At 46.1% G+C, this 19,180-nt stretch overlaps 1 protein-coding gene across 1 annotated transcript in view; it reads left to right on the top strand.

Moving 5' to 3' along the window:
* The first annotated feature begins 12,975 nt into the window (after positions 1-12,975).
* LOC108791415 (securin-like) overlaps positions 12,976-19,180 on the top strand; it is a 23,054-nt gene continuing 16,849 nt past the window's right edge. Inside the window, 6 exon segments of the mRNA XM_018561899.1 lie at positions 12,976-13,060; positions 14,545-14,681; positions 16,139-16,214; positions 16,508-16,605; positions 16,608-16,659; positions 18,501-18,568. Of these exon segments, the coding sequence (XP_018417401.1) occupies positions 12,976-13,060; positions 14,545-14,681; positions 16,139-16,214; positions 16,508-16,605; positions 16,608-16,659; positions 18,501-18,568 (516 nt within the window).

The raw sequence follows: 19,180 nt of genomic DNA, 5'->3' as shown, positions 1-19,180 counted from the left end.
AAGTAGAACCATTTCTATAACCTATGACAATGTGACTGTCTAAGATAATTAATTCCCTGTCTATAGCACAATGACCCTGCATCATAGCCAGTGATATTTAAAGGCAGGCTGTTCGCTTTGCAAGGAGGTCCCCCTTTGCATAGTGACGCTTTAGCACATGCGCCAAGACTAAAGAAATAGTTCAGGACCATTCAGACAACTGGTTAATAGCTATGAGGCAACTGTATGCTGGCTTGAGCTTTGAGGACCCTCCTAAAATACCCCCAGTTATCAGCCACTGCCAGGTGATGAGACTCAATGAAAACATGATGCAGATGCCTTTTTTTTTTTTTTCCTTCTACTTATCAATATCTGGCTTGGCCACAGCAGCTACCTCCCAGCTTACACATAGGGGGGTGGCAACCCAACCAAACCACTTCAGGGACCAACCTGTAATGTCACTTCAGGCCCTCGATACTTTGGGCTAGACATGTGCAATTCATTTTGGGAAAGATTTGTTTGGGTATATCAGACCCTCCAAATGACTGAAATAACAAATGCAAACAAATCTGAATTTCGAATAACTAATTTCAGCTGAGATTAGTGAGTGGTGGTATATGCAAATTTATGTTGTGGCAAAGTGACATTTTACAAAGTGTGCCCAAGGGCCTCTACAACCCCCCCCGGGGGTTATTTGCATTGGGATGGCACCCAGACACTGCCCCTTTGTAAACTAATAAAGGGTACTTAACCACTGAAAGGATAAAACAAAATGTAGAACACCACTTTCAGAAAAAAATGGCTCATGTAATCCAGGGTCAATCGCACTGCACGACACCTGGCAACAAGTCCTGCCACAAGATCACCAGTCCAAACTCGAAGGCTTGCTGCAAAATGCCATATCTGGCCAGACTGTAAATAGATGGGTGGAGCAAGCCATGACATCACAGGGATTCCACCTGTTACTGACTGCTATTGTGTTATGACACCTGAGAATCAGGTCTGAGTTGAGGTGTCGTATAAATAGTATGTTGGGTCCAGAGTCTTCATGCAATTGCCGGGAGCCTATGACCCACAAACTCCTTGTGAGCTTCTCTAAGGGTCTTGGTTCTGATGGCAACTTCCCTCAAGGTGGTCCTATTCCAGACTACTACAACTGAGCATTCTGACAGCATGGGGAAAAGTGAGCTCTTTCTCTAACTGCCCCATACATCATTAGCTAGGGGAGGATAGTGCTAGCTTGGTGATCTTCCAATTGGTAGATTTCCACTACATTAGACAGTGCTGAACGGTGCCAGCCTCTTGGTCTGGGGAGGTGTCCTCAGGACCTCAACAGCACAATGAACCTGATCAGTAAAGGAATCCAGACAGTCCAATGTTCAGATGTTGATCCTTGATCGTTGCGCGGACCATCGGCTTGGTCTTCTGGACGGAGCTCCGCCCACCAGCCAATGAGAAAGGCCACGCTCCTGGGAGGGCGGAGTTTAACTTCACAAGCCGACGGAGACATCGTCCTGCCAGCTCCCGCCTGCAAGAAGACACGGCCAGCACAGTAATGGAGAGGCAGCCTGGAGAGCAGGTGAGAGCCCTAGTTTAACCAGGGCTCTGTGGGATCTCCCCAAGGCCCTGTGGGGAATAACAAGGCTGGTGAGACCCCACAGGGGCCTGCTACCCTGGTGAGACACCTAGTGAAATTCTACAGAGCCCTGGTTTAACCAGGGCTCTGAGGGGTCTAACCAGGCTGGTGAGACCCCCACATAGCCATGGTGAGACACCTTGGAGGCCTGGTGAGACACCTTGGAGCCCTGGTGCTGGCGAGACCCCATGGAGCTCTGGTGAGACCCTACAGAGCCTTGGTTTAACTCTCTCCTTGTGGGTCTACCAAGGCTGGTTAGAACCCACAGTGCCCTGGTGAGGCCCCCTCAGAGCCCTGCTACACTGGTGAGGCTCCCTCAGAGCCCTGGTTTAACCAGGGCCCTGAGGGGTCTAACCAGGCTTGTGAGACCGCACATAGCCATGCTGAGATCCCACAGAGCCCTGGTGAGACCCTACGGAGCCCTGGTGCTGGTGAGACCCCCATCTCACCCTGGTGAGATCAGACACTGTGGGGTCTCACCAGCGCTCTGAGGGGTCTTACTAGGGTGGTAAGACCCCACATAGCCCACACGAAACCCTACGGAGCCTAGGCAAGATCCTGTGGTGAGACCCTGCGGAGCCCTGGTGCTGGTGAGACCCCCCATCTCGCCCTGGTGAGATCAGACACTGTGGGGTCTCACCAGTGCTCTGAGAGGTCTTACCAGGGTGGTGAGACCCCACAGAGCCCTGGGGAGACCCCACAGGCCTGAGTGGGGCCTCATGTTTAGGTTTCGCCTAAGTCCTCGCAAACTCTAGAGCCGCCTCTGGTCATTACACCTCTTTTATAGTTCTCTACCACTGGCTTTATTTTTCTTCTGCTGACCATGCTGGTAATCTGTTCCCCGGACTCTTCCATGCCAAGTTTTAATGTTGCAAGGTTGGAGATTTTTCTGTGTCTTGGTTTATTGGCCATGTAATCGCTATGCCTCATACCATATGGCTTTCTCCCGCACTCTGGTTTACCTGTCCCCATACGGGGGGTGAGATGACGTGTGTACTAGCCTTCTTAGCATACAGTCCCTGCTAGCATAACGTGTTTGCTCCCCACTTTGACTGAATTCCCCAAGTGGGCCACATCCCGCGCTAACACTGCACACCCCGCGCTAACACTGCACACCCCGCGCTAACACTGCACACCCCGCGCTAACACTGCACACCCCGCGCTAACACTGCACACCCCGCGCTAACACTGCACACCCCGCGCTAACACTGCACACCCCGCGCTAACACTGCACACCCCGCGCTAACACTGCACACCCCGCGCTAACACTCTCTTTTAGATCTGACAACTACTAAGAGCAAGGCTCCGCTGGATTGGATCTAATTTGATTGAATACATTAGGTAGGTCCTCATATTAGAGGGGAGGGCCACTCCAGCTATTATGGAACTACAAGTTACATGAGGCATTGCAATACTCACAGTTGCAGGTATGACTCCCAGAGGCATGATGGGATTTGTAGTTGAAGCACAGTTGGAGGGCAGGAGTTTTCTACCTCTGACACACTACATAGTTTTGGTAAATCTAATGTTGGATTGTACAGTCACATTGTAATGCCAAGTAATGCACTTCCAAGTAATGTAATTCCAAGTAATGCACTTTGGAATTAAAAATAAACAAATGGGTTATACAATTATGGGTATGCCGCTAGGGAAGTCAGAAATGGAGAAGGATTTGGGGGTCATTGTAGACCACAAACTGAAAGGTAGTTTGCAGTGCCAGGCTGCTGTAAACAAAGCTAGCAGGGTCTTGTCCTGTATTAAAAAGGGGATGTATTGCAGGGACAAGTCTATAATTTTGCCACTTTATAGATCATTGGTTCGACCTCATCTGGAGTACGCGGTCCAGTCACCAGTACTAAGAAAAGATGTCCTTGAGTTGGGAAAAGTCCAGCGGAGGGCAACCAAACTAATTAGGGGTATGGAGGACCAGAGCTACGAGACAAGGCTACTAAATTTAAACATGTTCACATTGGAGGTGAGGAGATTAAGGGGGGATATGATTTCCATGTACAAAATGTTCAATGGTGGCAGCAACATTAGCGATAAACTGTTTAAAATTAACTCCATTACAAAAACTAGAGGCCACCACCTAAAATTGGTGGAAAAAAAATTCCAGCACAAGGGGCGAAGGGGGTTCTTCACAGTAAGATCAGTTAGGGTCTGGAACTCACTGCCACAGACAGTGATTTCAGCAAAGAATCTGGAATTGTTCAAGAAACTTTTGGACGATTTCTTAAGGGACCGTAATACACAGGGGTACAGGTAATATACAGGGGTACAGGTACTCCTAGAATGAGATCCTAATAGGTTGGACTTGATGGACTAATGTCTTTATTCAACCTCAAATACTATGTAACTATGTAACTATGTAACTATGTATCGTATATGTTGAGCCAGAGGCATCCAGGTGACACCATTGGAGGGGTGACACCAAAATGACTGACAGTCATTTTGGTGTCACCCCCACTGAAAAGTTGGGTACTCAGTCTTGGACTGAGAGCCCCACATTTGCTTGAGAGAGAAGAGGGGACCCGTCGGCATTCCTTATCCCGCCAGGTGAACGTCCTCTCCACCTCTCACAAGATGGCCACCGACGGGTAACGGCGCATTACATCATCACGGACTTGCGAGATGACATCCCATGTGTGCAATGACGTCATGTCGGGATGTCACCCGGTACCCAGTCCGGCTGGCACCCCGCCTCGGGACACCCCTGCCCAGAGGCCCCAGTCTGATTTGAACAGCTCTTTGGGAGATCTCACCTTTACAGTTTGACACTCTGTTCTCCAAGCAGTAAAATAAAGATGAAGGGAAGCCTGCTCCAGGGTCTGGAAGATGTCGGACGTACGATTCCGGGTGGAGAGGAGATCTGACTGGTCCTGGACTCTGCTGGCGATCAAGGAGAAGACGTCATTGTGGAAAGCAACGTGCAGGTCGGGCGCTTCCAGGATACTTCGCCTCACCTTGTCAATCAACTTGGCGTTTGTGCATGAAGCTGCATCACCCAGAGGAAAGCTACTGCAGTCAGCTCTTGTACTGAGCCATGATGGAGTCCATACTCTAGGAAAGACAATGGAGACAGCAGATCTTCAGGCATGTCACCAATGATATGTCAACACAAGCCAATTCAAGAGCAGTGACACCCTAAATATTAGAGTGACCATTCGTCCCCCAATTCCAGGGACAGTCCAAGAACACGCTGTATGCAGCTTCTAAGAAGATGCACTATTAGCGTAGCTGAGAAGCCAGCTGCGCATTTTGCGTAGTTCCCGCTATGCTAATAGCGCAGCCTGTCAGAAGCTGCATACAGCGCGCGCCAGTTTAAATAGTAGCTGGCACATGCTGTATGCAGCGTCTGACAGCGTGGGAGACGGGAGGCTGTGCTCGTCAGTGGATCCGAGGTTCAGGCGAGTATACAAATTTTTTTATTTTATGGTCCCGGGGACATAATTTGGTGTAAACCAAATACACAACATATATAATTTGAGAAAAATATGCTAATAAAATATTTTTTTTACCATTTGCCAATAAAAAAGAATTGTCACCGAATTTAATTTTAAAAATCTGGTCACCTTACTAAATATAGTATGCTTGCACATGATTGGAACAAATCATTTTCATTTTCCCACACTGTAAATGACAAAAGTTGAACCTTAGATTAGTTGCTATCGGCAACACCTACCTATACTTGTTCTTTACACTTGGAAGGGAACATAGGGCCTAATACATGAAATGTCTACCAAAGATAAACACTCTTGTCGCCTATAGCATCCAATCCATTTCTTTACCTGTTTCATAACCTGATTTGTAAAATAGGCAGCAGGTGGCTCAGTGGATGCTACTGGCAACAAGCAACTTTTACTATTGACATGGTTTATGTGATAAGACCATAAAGTAGAAGGGATTCATAGGACTATAGAGGAATTATAGAGCAGAACAGAGCTTTACTGAGGGAAGAAGTTGAAGTAATTTCATGCCACCAGCAAGACAAGCAGCTCCCCAGAAACTGTACTGGCCCCACAGCACCAAATATATAAAGCAGAACCCCAGAGAAGAAAATAAAGACACTATTTGATATATATGTCTGAGAACTACCTTGTTCGCCAAAAGATGTATAATTCTGTTCAGTTTGGTGATGTAGACACTCCCCCCCAGCACTAGGAAGGAGGGGGGAGCAGGAGTGGGCACACATCCAGCCTGCTGATTGGACAAGCTTCTGCAGTGCACTGGGGAGGCCATTCCTGTGTGCCAGTCAACAGAGCCGACCTTTCCTCTTTCATCCTTTGCAGGAATGACAGAAATATAAAATAAACATACAAGGCTCAATTGGCAAAGCTTTAACACAAGGAGAAGTGTCTTTATTGTAGCGATGTGATCTTCAAATCTCATCCAACTCAACTGAAAATAAATGTCATGTCTTTGAAAATTAGTCTCCTGACTCTACATGTAATGATTTTAACTGCTTGCCGTCCGCCCGTTGTAAAAAAAACGGGCGGATGGCAAACTCCCATTGGCGGGTTGCCGTAAATAAACTGCTTTTTTCCCTGCTCGTGCGTGCCCCCTAGCGCACAGGCAGAAAAAAATGCTCCATTGCAAGCAGCTATTACCGGCTGCTTCACATAAAAGCAATCGGCAGCTCTATAGCCGTCCGATCGCTTGTATGTGCTGCCTGCGCGCCCCCCACCCGCCCTCCCGCAGTGCCGCCATCTCCCTGTCCTCCCCTCCTTCACCCTCACCTTCAATCCCGGAATCCGTTGCCCCATCTGGGGCCCAGGATCAGCTAGGGAGGGTGTCAGGAGGAAGATGGGAGGGAGATTTTTCGAGTAGCGATATGTTTCCTCAAGTACTCGCTGATACCCTTCAGGCACAGGGTACAACTTTGTCAGCTTGCACTATACGTTGCCATCTGAATGAAAAGGGACGCGATGGTAGGAGACCCAGGAGGACCCCACTGCTGACACAGAAAAAACATAAAAAAGCCAGATTGGAGTTTGCCAATACTTACCTGAGGAAGCCAAAATCTTTTTCGGAGAATGTGCTGTGGACAGAGTAAATAAAATTCCAGCTTTTTGGTAAAGTCCATCATTCTCCTGTTTTCAGAAAAGGAAATGAGGCCTTAAAGAACAAAATACAGTCCTTACAGTCCAAAATGGTGGAGGTTCACTGATGTTTTGGGGTTGCTTTGCTGCTTCAGGCACTGGATGTCTTGACTGTGTGCATGGCATTATGAAATCTGAAGACTACCAAAGAATTCTGGGGTGCAATGTAGGGCCCAGTGTCAGAAAGTTGGGTCTCCATCAGGGGTCATGGGTCCCAATGACCCATAGCACACGTCAAAATGCACCCCAAAAAATACAGTCCCTACAGTCAAACATGGTGGAGTTTCACTGATGTTTTGGGGTTGCTTTGCTGCTTCAGGCACTGGATGTCTTGACTGTGTGCATGGCATTATGAAATCTGAAGACTACCAAAGAATTCTGGGGTGCAATGTAGGGCCCAGTGTCAGAAAGTTGGGTCTCCATCAGGGGTCATGGGTCCCAACGACCCATAGCACACGTCAAAAAGCACCCAGAAATGGTTTCAGGCAAAGCGCTGGAAAGTACTGGACTGGCCAGCAATGAGTCCAGATCTGAATCCCATAGAGCACCTGTGGAGAGATCTCAAAACAGCAGTTTGGAAAAGGAACCCTTCCAATCTGAGAGACCTGGAGCAATTGGCAAAAGAATAGTGCTCCAAAATTCCTGTAGAGAGGTGTAAGAAACTAATTGATGGCTACAGGAAGCAATTGATTTCAGTTATTTTCCAAGACCTGTGCTACCAGATATGAATTGAGTGTGCCAATAATTTTGTCCAGTCCATTTTTGGAGTTTTGCGTGGAATGTGTCAAAATTGGCTTTTCATTCTCCACTTTTTTCTGTCATACCTATGCCAACGAAAGAAATAAACATGAGAATGCCTAAATATTTGTCAAAAACATAAGACTACCTGTCTCTATGTAAAAAAAGGGAGAAAAAGGTGGTGCACTTACATATAAATCCAGGAACTGGACGAAGGGGGCCTTAATGGAGGATCGGGTTGACCAATATGTATTGCTCCACGATGCTGGTGTATGGAGTATACGGCCAGAAAGTGCCCGCCATGTCTCCCAGTCTTAGTAACAACATCAGTATCACCTTTCCTTGGCCACATGCCGCCCCGACAGCACCCTTCCACCACCGCTGTCAGACGACTTATATGCTGCTGACTCCGCCAGGACTCACAGGCATGGACACCATCATGCACAGAGCCTCCTCTCTGCCTTCTACAGCCGCTCAGTCCGACCAAGTGGCGATATTGAATCTAGCACTGCACTGACTCTCCATTAAGATCCAACCGATCGCACACACGGCAGGAACACAGACTGAGTCCTCTCTCTATTCATCCCTCCTCTGCCTTGCACCCCACACCTTCCACACCTGGCGGGCACTTTCTGGCCGTATACTCCATACACCGGCATCGTGGAGCAATACGTACTGGTCAACCCGATCCTCCATTAAGGCCGCCCTTCGTCCAGTTCCTGGATTTATATGTAAGTGCACCACCTTTTTTCCCCTTTTTTGACATAGAGACAGGTAATCTTTAGAATATACACCATCAAGGTTATTGCGCCCTTGTGTGTTCTTATTATAAGAATTACACACACACACTATCTTTCTTCCGCCTGTTGGGGGCCCAGAGAGGAAGAAGAGGGCCCCTCCGAGATAGTGCCACTCCTTTCTCGCCGATCTGCCACCCGCAGCATGTATTGGCAGCTGTGCAGGGCTGGAGAGGCTGTCACTTGTCCAGCAGAATGTGCTGCAGGCACCACCGGGCAGCACATTCTGCTGTGGGAGAAGACCCTCTCCACCTAGTCCCACCCCCTGTGTGCCGAGACAAGGAAGAAGGTGCTGTTAAGGTGCTGGAAGTCAGGTCAGGTAAGTCTGGACCGGGAAGGGGGCGCAGAGAAAGGGGGGGGGGCTGAGAAGCTGGTGGTATTCTGTATTACTGATTTTCATTATAATGTATTGCTGGGACTTGTAGTCCCGAATAGCTGGTGGTATTCTGCATTGTTGTATGATGAGTATACAGTAATGCAGAATAGCACCAACTATGCGAGGCTACATGTCCCAGCAATGCATTATATTATTAAGTATGGATGACAAAGTGACAATACTGGGCATTTTCACGAGTACTCACACTAATGCCCCTATACTAAGCGCAGATACTGGTGTTCTGTTGAGAATGATGCCATTTGGATCATTGTAAATGTATTGTTGCAGGCACTCTATATGTACATGTACTATATACTACATATAGAGTGCACTGAACAATATATTTACAATTATCCTCTGCTAATATGAATGGGTTAAATGATCCGTAGTACATAATATGTAGCCCTGTACCCCCTTCATGGTTTCTTGCATCTGGGCCCTGAAGGTTCTAGTTATGCCTCTGGCCTTGAGCAAAGAGTGTTGGAACTTGTCTGGCAGCTCCCTGGTTGTGGTCCTTGCTATTGCCCCACTAGTGTAAGGTGCATTGAAAGTTGTAGGCGTAGCTAAAACCTGGCCAAAAGTAGGGATAGATTTCTGCCAGCCAATGGTGCTAGGTGTGTGCATAGGCACAGCATATACGACTCCAGGAAGACACCAGTAAGGTAACTGGTGAGGAATCTCACATATCACTGGCCTCTAATAGGAGGTAAGTAAGCGAGTGCCTTCAGTTTGTTGCAGATTTAGTGGATAAACAATGACAGGTAACCCCATTTTTGTCTTAAAACCTGACTGGCTTAGAGGAGATGAATCACCAAGGGTAGTAAATCATGATACATCTTCTCTCTGCCAATATATAAATGTGTATGAGCCCCATTTTTTCACCCCCCAAAAAACAATCTATTTTGGCATGTTTGACATTTAGCTATTCCCTACCCTATCCAAAATCCAGATTTTGAATTCCCACATACTACCATCAGGCCAGCTGACACCCGGACACAAGACACTAAGTGCCGATACTGGCACTTTAAATTTCTTGACAGATGCGGCTGCCTGAGGTCCCCAGCTGCATCTGCCTGAATCGTCATCTTGTGAGCCGGGCGCCTGTAAACAGGTACAGGCCGGCCCGCACATCTTCTCATCCTTCTCCGGCTCCTTCCTGATAGCATGCTGCCTGCCTCCAGACCCCAGGTGAGACCTCCGCACTTCCCACACAGCCACCTGAGAGCCAGCATAGCCCACCTGAGAGCCTGCATAACTCACCTGAGAGTCCGCACTGCCACCTGAGAGCCCATGGAATCTACCTGAGAGCCCTCACAGGCCACCTGAAACCCTGGAGACATCAGGACACCACCCCAGTACACAGAGTATGTAGCTTCATATTATTTTGTATTGCTGTATAATGTGTTGCTGGGATTTGTAGTCCTCTATAAACTGTCTCCTTACTCCCTCCCCTGGCTGGCTCTTCTTGCCCTTTCTCCTGGCTTCCTCTCCTCTATATTCCCCCGCCCCCCAAATAAAAAATTGTGTTCTTGTGTTCGGGTTTCACTTGAAGAAAAGGTGGCAACCTTAGTTAGTATCCTTGAAACGCAAAGTAACAGATTCACCATCTTTTGCTTTCCCACTAATCAGATTGGCTGCCAGGAGCTAAGTATACCTAGTATAATCACAAGGGCATTGAGAAAGGAGGGAAAGGAGATTCCTAAAGCTGGCCATACACCTATAGATTTTCTGCAGATTTTCTACGGTCAGATGGAAAGAGTGCAACAGATTCCTCCATCTACGCTAAACTGTGTGGATGGAGGAATTTCCCGCTGGGCCAAGCTTCAGTATCTTGCTAGTCGGCCCCGCTGGCTCTCAAAACACCTGAACAATGCCTGCATCCAATCAGATTATTCAGGTATTTTGACAGCCAGTACAGCTAACTAGCAAGATACTGAAGCTTGGCCCAGCGGGAAATTCCTCCATCCACACAGGTTAGCGTAGATGGAGGAATGTTGCACTTTTTGCATCTGACCATAGAAAATCTGCAGATAATCCATAGGGTCTATGGCCAGCTTAAGTCATAGCTAATATACACATCCACACATAAAGTCTTATATACTCCCAACCTCCAAAAGCATACCAAATGCATAGGCACCCAAAATCATTGAATTTTAATTGACGTGTTTGGCGTGCGTTTATTGACACATCCAGGCTCATTGGGTGTGAATGGCCCAGTAAATTCATGGAAAGGAAAGAGAAAAAGGAGAGAGAAATAAAAATCAAACATGAATGTCTTTATATGCGTTTGCATGTGTCTACATGCGTTTGTGCTGCAGTGACATTTTTTTTGCATTGCAGAAAGGTGGGAACTACATCCATTTACATTTGTTGATTTCGGGTGTCTATGCGCTTGGTACGCGTTAATTAACACATCCAAGCGCCCTAAATATTTAACCCTGTTTCCCAACCGCTGCTCTCCAACTAGTCTTTGGACCAGCATTAGCGGGTTTATATTTTATTTTGATCTTGTGAAGCATTTTCTGTGCTGCATGGGTTCACTTTGTTTGAGGGGATTACTCCTACGCCTACCATTTTGGAGGTTGGGAGCGTATAAGACTTTATACGTGCAAATTTATTTTAGCTATATGACTAAGGCCCAGTGTTTGGGATGAAACGTGTAAACTGTTTTGCTGTTTTTATGCCAAATTAAAATAAAATGATATTTGGAGAAGATCCCCGTCCATGTGCTGGTGTTTTAGCGTCTCAATCTATGTATGCTGCACCAGGTGCGGCCAAGATGCACTTAATTACCCAATAAAAACAAAATGCCACTGGAGGATATGGCCAATGAAAGAATAGCAGCATCGCCGTGCAGCCAATAAGCAAGCTGCCTTTGATTTAAGTACTGGAGGGTTAGGAGGTGTATATTGAATAAAGGAGAGTTGTGAAGGCTTCCTAGGTAAGGTGGAGGATGGTGGTGGTTTGGTTTCATGGGTCCTAAGGGTTCCCCAGTGAGTGAGTGAGTGAGTGAGTGAGTGAGTGAGGTAGAGGCCCAGACCTGGCTGGTGGTGGCTGCTGCCTTTACATGGAGGGGGAGGTGGCTCTGTACCTGGTGCAGATTAAATAAGAATTTCAACCCCCCTCCCCTACCTCAAGTTATGCTGCCATCTTAGAAAAGTTATGGCATGTGTGGACATGGATTCCAGCTGGGTACCATGAACTTGCCAGAGATTGTTAGCATGTCTGTGCATGCTTTGGATCTGCTGCACATGTGCAAACTGCTGTTTATCCTGGCAGAGACCCATAGTGGTTGGTATGTGTGGGTATCTATCTAATCTTTGGGACCTGGTAGAGGACTGTGGTCTGTGTGTGGACATGCTGTCAGTCCCTATCAGAGACCTGTGCAAGATCAGGTAAACTGTCTCTTGAGATGTGTTGTGTAGATGGTGAAGACAAAGTACATTTTAAAAAGACAATTTTGCAACTTTGGAGCCCAGTTGTCCATGGTAACCCATCTAGCTTTTAATTTTTAAAGCTTACCTGAAAAGAGAAACTGCCATGGGAAACTGCTCCAGATTCTGTCTAATACAGTTTTGATAAACCTCCCTCCCACCAGTGTATTTCCACTTTGCAGCCTGATTGATAACACCGCCTTTTACCTGTGATCTGTTCCCATTCACTTAGTATTTAAATATGCAAGTTTAGGTTTTACTAAAATAAGCATAAGGTTGTAATATGAAACCTGGTCACAGGATCTGTGAATGGAGGGACACAGCAGCAGAGGGACTTGTAGTCTTCATGGAGTACAAGTGTGGCTATGTCCCCATGCTTGTACTCCATTCATATTTCCTGTCACTTAGCTGAAAGTCCATACCTCAGTGCAGGCAGGGGCTTGGGAGGGAGTCTGCAGTAGCTAAAGCATTGCACCTGTGATCCAATGCTCTGTAGGCTCAAATGTGTTCATTTGAATAGTTGACTTGGAGAAGCTTGCAAAGGCTTATTATAGATGCAACTAAAAGGTACAAAATGTTTTTTACAATTTTTTTTTTTTACATGTGATGTGTGACTAGGAACACTTAATCATAGTGAGGGTTTTCTCAAATGTGTCTGGAAAAGTGAAAATGTGCTTTTAAATCTAATGACTGCAGTTGGTCAACACAATTCAGTGCACAGGCCTTCCAGGTTTGCAGAAAATTGAATGGCACCACATGGTTCCTGGAAGGTAGTATGAGAATCGCTTGTGCAGCCTGGTTGCATGGAATGTTCTGTGAAAAGGAGGATTTTAGATTCAGTTTTTTATGAAAACTATGCTTGTGAAACACGTCCTAACTTCTTGCAATTACATCACAGTTCTAAATAAAGTGCAGCATGGCAACTGTGGTATTTGTCGACCAAGAAAATGGAGACTTTGCTTCTACCCCCTTGTTCAAGGATCTTGAACAAGCTAACTCTGGTGAGTAGTCTGATGGCCTATGACTTCCGATTGTCAAAGTAATGCACACTGGGATTGCTTGTCAGCAGATAATTGCTGGGAAATCTCATTTGTAATCTCATGAGATCTCAAAGAAAGGTATTTTCCTCCCCTGCATTGTCACATGTGCCAGGACAAGTAAGAGCTAAATCTGCCCTGAGCATGGCCACTGCCAGAATACTGGGGAAGCAAAGAAATTGGGTATGCACATTGCATACCTGACATGTCTGTCAATAAATGGAAAAGAAAATGGGGACGTCTTTGTACTCCATTCATTGAAGGACACAGCACCTGCCTCCATGTTTGCTTATGTGTGATGCTTGCTACCAAGTAATTTGTCATCCCCCCCAGGTGTTTGGCCATCAACTGATCTGACCCACATATACTGGTCTTTGTGGACTCTAATGTGGGTCATACCAAAAGGGATCCGGCAGTTGGATCATCTGATCATATTGTCAAAGATTTCAATAAACCAGGTTTCTTGTCCCTTTTTAGACTTTCATAAGTATACTACAGGTATGTTTTATGGAAATGAGACAACTAGACCTAGGTCTTATTTTCGGGGTAGGTCTTACTTTCGGGGAAACACGGTATTGGAGGGGTTCAGCTATAAAACAAGTTTTAGTTCATGTACACAGGAGTTTGGCCTGTGGCAGTCCAATAAAGGGTTAATAACTTTGGGAGTGGTCAGTAATTATTAGTGATGCACTTGGTACCGAGTACCAATGCATCAACTGACATGGAGCCAGTTTCCTTGGCAATCAGGAAGCTGGGTGGCGAGTAATGACATGCCTCCTGGCTTCCTGATTACCTGAGAAGCCAGCCCCATGTTTGGCTGGCTCGATTGTGAGGGGAAACTGGCTTCGCAGCAAATTGGCATCGAGCTGACACTTGTGAGCATTTATAAGGGATCATTCGCCTCTTTGCTTTACTTGCCCGGCTCTTCATCCCCTCTAAGCACCCTCCAGCCTCCCCCCACCCCCCGCGAGCCATGCCTTCTAAAAGCTGTGGAAAGTACAGGAAGACTCCTCTGCAAAAACCTGCGACTCCAATATAGTGGTGCTGCCTTGGATCCTCAGTCGTTGTCCTCCCCTTCCCCTCCTTTCTTGAAGATCAGGACTCCATCTCTGTACAGCATGCTCTCCTCACCCACACATGGGGAAGCTGAACCCCAAGACTATGCTCTGCTGTAAAAAAAAATATGTTCCATGCTGCAAAAAGAGCTGACAGCTGCCACTGATTGTCTGACTGTTCATCTCGTAAGGGAAATCAGAGATTGGCTCTCGCATGGTGCCAGGAAGCCAGCTTCATGCTGATTGGCAAGGGAGCCAGCTTCCCAGCCAATCAGGAATCCAAGAGGCAGGTCATGGAGTTTGCGCGCCCCTGCTTAACAGTCCCTTTTAAGTAGTCTGTAGCAGAAGGGTTAAGTGCAGATTTTGTTTAACTTTTTTTTTTTAGTAATCTAGGAAAAGTGTTTGGCAGCTCTGGAACTGTGGTGAAGCCAAGAAAAGCTCTGGGAAATATCAACAAGCAAGTTGCCACAGCTGCTCCGTTCCAGAAAGGTGCCCTTAAAGTGAAGACATCTGCACCAGTTACCAAGCAGGTACTATTGTGCTGTGAATCGCTGGAGCATGCCTATTGAACCAAAACTTACTGGAGCCACTGTAAAGCTGGCCATATGACCATAGATTTTCTATAGGTTGTTTGTTTTTTTTGTTTTCCTTCTATTGGCAGATGGAAAATGCAACAGATTCCTCTATATACATTAAACTGTGTGGATGGAGGAATCTTGTGCTGGGCCAAGCTTCAGTATCTTGATAGTCGATCCCACTGGTATTACATTACCTGAACAATCTGATTGAATGCAGGTTTTCAGGTATTGAGAGCCAGCAGGGCTGACTAGCAAGATACTGAAGCTTGGCCCAGTGGGACATTCCACCATCCAGTTGTAGCTGGAGTAATCTGTTGCACAAGGCTGATAGAAAAAAAATCTATAGGTGTATAGTCGGCTTAAGGCTTGTTTGCCCTTAGATTTCCAGTCTGACAACAGTGTGGGCAGATCTCCAAACTGTGATCAACAACCATGGCAATAGTCTATACCCTTTCCCACACTTTCTAACTATTTTCCTGGAAATGTTCCTAAATGACCTGAGAAATAGTGGGTGGCCAATTTGTGAGTTTAAAGTTTAGGCATAACCATGTTATGTGTCAACATGTGGTACTGTATGTACTCCTAAATTTTTCAACTGCACTACAATGCCGATGACATCTCAATGCATGACACTCAAAATCTATCTTTCTACTCCACAACTCACCCCCTCAGTGTCCTCTCGTGTCACTAATCTACTAACTGACATATCATTCTGGATGTTGCAACACTTCTTAAAATTCAATCTTTCAAACACTGAGCTCTTGATCTTTCACCTGCCTGTGCACCTTCCCCAACTTTTCCTTTGAGATTAACACATCCATGCCAAGGTCCTAGGTGTCATCCTTGACTCAGACCTCACCTTTCTTCGCCACATCCAATCACTATTCAAATTCTGCCGCCTTCACCTCCGTAACATCTCCAAAATACACCCCTTCCTCATCAAAGAAACCGCAAATTACTCATCCACCCGCTTGTTATCTCATCTTGACTATTGCAACTCCCTCCTCATTGGCCTTCCACTACACAGGCTATCCCCCCTTCAGTCTATCATGAATGCAGCTGCCAGACTCATTCACCTAACCAACTGCTCAGTGTCTGCAACCCCCCTCTGTCAATCCCTGCACTGGCTTCCAATAGCCCAAAGGATCAAATTCAAAATAACAATCCGTTACAAAGCCATCTACAACTCCGCCCCCGGCTATATCTCAAACCTGGTCTCACCCTAACTGTCGGCTCCGCTCATCCCAAGACCTCCTGCTTTCCAGCTCCCTTGTCAACTCCTGATCATGTGACTGCTGACAAAGCATGTCCAGTCGGAGCTGGTAGCATGGGATTAGGATCAGTCAAATGTGTAAATTGCATAATAAAAATACTCTACTTGCTAAACGGTTATTCTTGATCAATTTCAGATTTCTAAGGTCTGCATTAAGACTAGCAAACAGAGCTATCCTGAGATTGAGAAGTGTCTCCCTTACAATCCTGCAGGTGAGTTTTTGAATTTTATGTTCACGTTTTAGGTTTACCCCTTGATGGGTTTTTCTAAAGCTTGTGCTGTAACTGCTAGAGAAGCTTTGTTTGAAGTTCTACCTTTTGTCTTTGAAAGTTGGGCTGGACAGACTGGGACTGATGGATGACTTACTGTGGTGTGATTGTCTTTTGTCTAGGGAAGCTAGATGGTCTGTGATTTAAGTAATCTTGCAAATACTGCCTTGCTCAGTAATGAGCAACAGGAGGTTCTTGGTATAGCAGTCATATCTTGTATTTTTTTTAATTCCTAGATTTTGAAACCTTTGTCCCTGAAGAACACAAGCTGAGCCACCATGACCTTTCTGGAGTTCCCCTTATGCATGAACACGAAGCTTCAAAGTTTGATGCTTGTTGGCCCATGAGCCCGCTCCAATGGATATTCCAGTCATTAGCTGGGAGTCAGGTTGGTTTCTAACCGTAATAGGACTTCATACTTGTGCTCCATGTCCTGTGACCAGCTTTGCTTCAGGGAACTAGAAATGCACACCAAGAGTGTCCTAGTTCAGAACATGTCAACTAATAATTGGCTATGGTTCAAGTCAAGTGATGCAACTAGCCTTGCTCTTGGCTAAATGACAAATCACAAGGTTTAAGTCTCCACAGTGTAAGGATAACTGTACTTGGACTATGGTTAAGTAGGCAAAACAAATCAAATGGTTTTTTGACATTTGCTTCCAAGTGTGTGGGGGTTATTTTTCTTAGGCTCTGTATGCTAAGTGGATGTGTACTCAAAAGGTGGGGGGGATATACTAAGCTAGTCTATAAAGTTATTCTAGTCTAGCAGAGTCAATGTTCATGGTTTTCCACACCATACAGCCAGGTATTTGGAAGTGGGTTTTTATTTTCTGATTAAAAAAAACTACTCCAGTCTTTAGTAGGTATCTACTCACTCATGGTCAACTTGCACGGCCAAGACTTAACATTGCATATACACTATTGCAAAAAGTATTGGGAAGCCTGCCTTTACACACGAACTTTAATAGCATCTCAGGCTTAGTCCGTAGGGTTCAATATTGAGTTGGCCCACCCTTGGCAGCTGTAACAGCTTCAACTCTTCTGGGAAGGCTGTCCACAAGGTTTAGGAGTGTCTATGGGAATGTTTGACCATTCTTCAGAAGCCCATTTGTGAGGTCAGGTACTGATATTGGACAAGAAGGCCTGGCTCGCAGTTCTCTAATCCCAAAGGTGTTCTATCGGGTTGAGGTCAGGACTTTGTGCAGTCCTGTGCATTGTGCACTTGTGCAGTAATGTTCCAACAGGAAGGGGCCATCCCCAAACAGTTCCCACAAAGTTGGGAGCATGAAATATGTCAAATGTCTTGGTATGCTGGTCCCTTAACAGTTCCCTTCACTGGAACTAAGGGGGGGCCAAGCCCAACCCCTGAAAAACAACCCCACGCCATAATCTCACCTTGGCACAAAATGCAGTCAGGAAAGTACTGTTCTCCTGGCAACCGCCCGACACATCCATTGGATTGCCAGACAGAAGCGTGATTCATCACTCCAGAGAACACGTCTCCACTTCTCGAGTCCAGTAGCGGCATGCTTTACACCACTGCATCTGATGCTTTGCATTGCACTTGGTAATGTAAGGCTTGGATGCAGCTGCTCAGTCATGCAAGCTCTCTATGCCAATCTGAAGGCCACATGAGGTTTGGAGGTCTGTAGCTATGGACTCTGCAGACAGTTGGCAACTTCTGCACACTGTGCTTCAGCATGCGCTGACCGCTCTTGGTCATTTTACATGGCCTACCACTTTGTGGCTGAGTTGCTGTTTGCAGTTGCTTCCACTTTGTTATAATACCATTTAACAGTTGACCGTGGAATATTTAGTAGCAAGGAAATTTCGCAGATGGACTTAATGCACAGGTGGCAACCTAACATGGTACCATGCTTGAACTCGCTGAGCTCCTTAGTGACCCATTGCACATGTTTTTGTAAAAGCAGTCTGCATGCATAGGTGCTTGCTTTTATACAGCTGTGGTTCATTGGAACACCTGAATCCAATGATTTGGAGGGGTGTCCCAATATATTTGGCAATATACTGTATCTGAGGTTGTCTGCAGGGCAGCAGTGAAGATCCCTAAACTAGCCAAGATAAGTAAGATGGGGTCAGAAGCACTGAGGGGTGGTTAAAGGCTGTGGATGACCATTTGTACTAGTACAGTTGTACTTTTATCTAATCTCGTCCTGGTGGTAATGCTCTGAACTTTGTATCAAAATAAACTTTCTTTCCCCCCCCCAGATATTTCAAGCGCACTTGCATCTTTCCTGGCAGCCCTTGATGATTTTGCACTTGACCTGCCCCAGATGGTGAACTGTTGACATGGGTTTTAATTGTTCCTTATGGCTTTTAATTTGTATGTACATAATTTTAAATAAATGTTGACATTATAATCTAGAATGGCCTCTGTGTGAACATTTCAATGGTTGGGGTGCTTGCAGCTCTTGCTTTTGACTCTGCCCCATGACAGTGGTTATGACTGCCTGACACTTTTGACTCTGCCTAGAAATTGACACTTCCTAAGACCATTTTATGACTTGTCTGGCACTGCCTGTGAATCTGCTAAAACACTGGCTCTGTCATGGACTCTGCTTATGACCTGTCAATGACACTGACCTATTTCTGGAACTAGAACCATTTCTATCACCTATGACAACTTGACTAAGTCTAAGAGAATTCATTGCCTGTCTATAGCACGATGACCCTGCATCATAGCCAGTGATATTTAAAGGCAGGCTGTGTACTTTGCAGGAAAGTCCCCCTTTGCACAGTGTCACTTTACCACATTCGCCAAGACTAAATTGTTCAGGACCATTCAGACAACTGGGTAATAGCTATGAGGCAACTGTATGCTGGCTCGAGCTTTGAGGACCCTCCTAAAACACCCAGTTATCAGCCAGTGTCGGGTGATGAGACTCAAA

This window comes from Nanorana parkeri, unplaced genomic scaffold (genome assembly GCF_000935625.1).
Source record: "Nanorana parkeri isolate BGI_ZX_2015 unplaced genomic scaffold, ASM93562v1 scaffold550, whole genome shotgun sequence".
NCBI classification, from domain to species: domain Eukaryota; kingdom Metazoa; phylum Chordata; class Amphibia; order Anura; family Dicroglossidae; genus Nanorana; species Nanorana parkeri.
The sequence above is the reverse complement of the archived record's forward strand: the minus strand, read 5'-3'. Positions and strand labels throughout refer to the sequence as shown.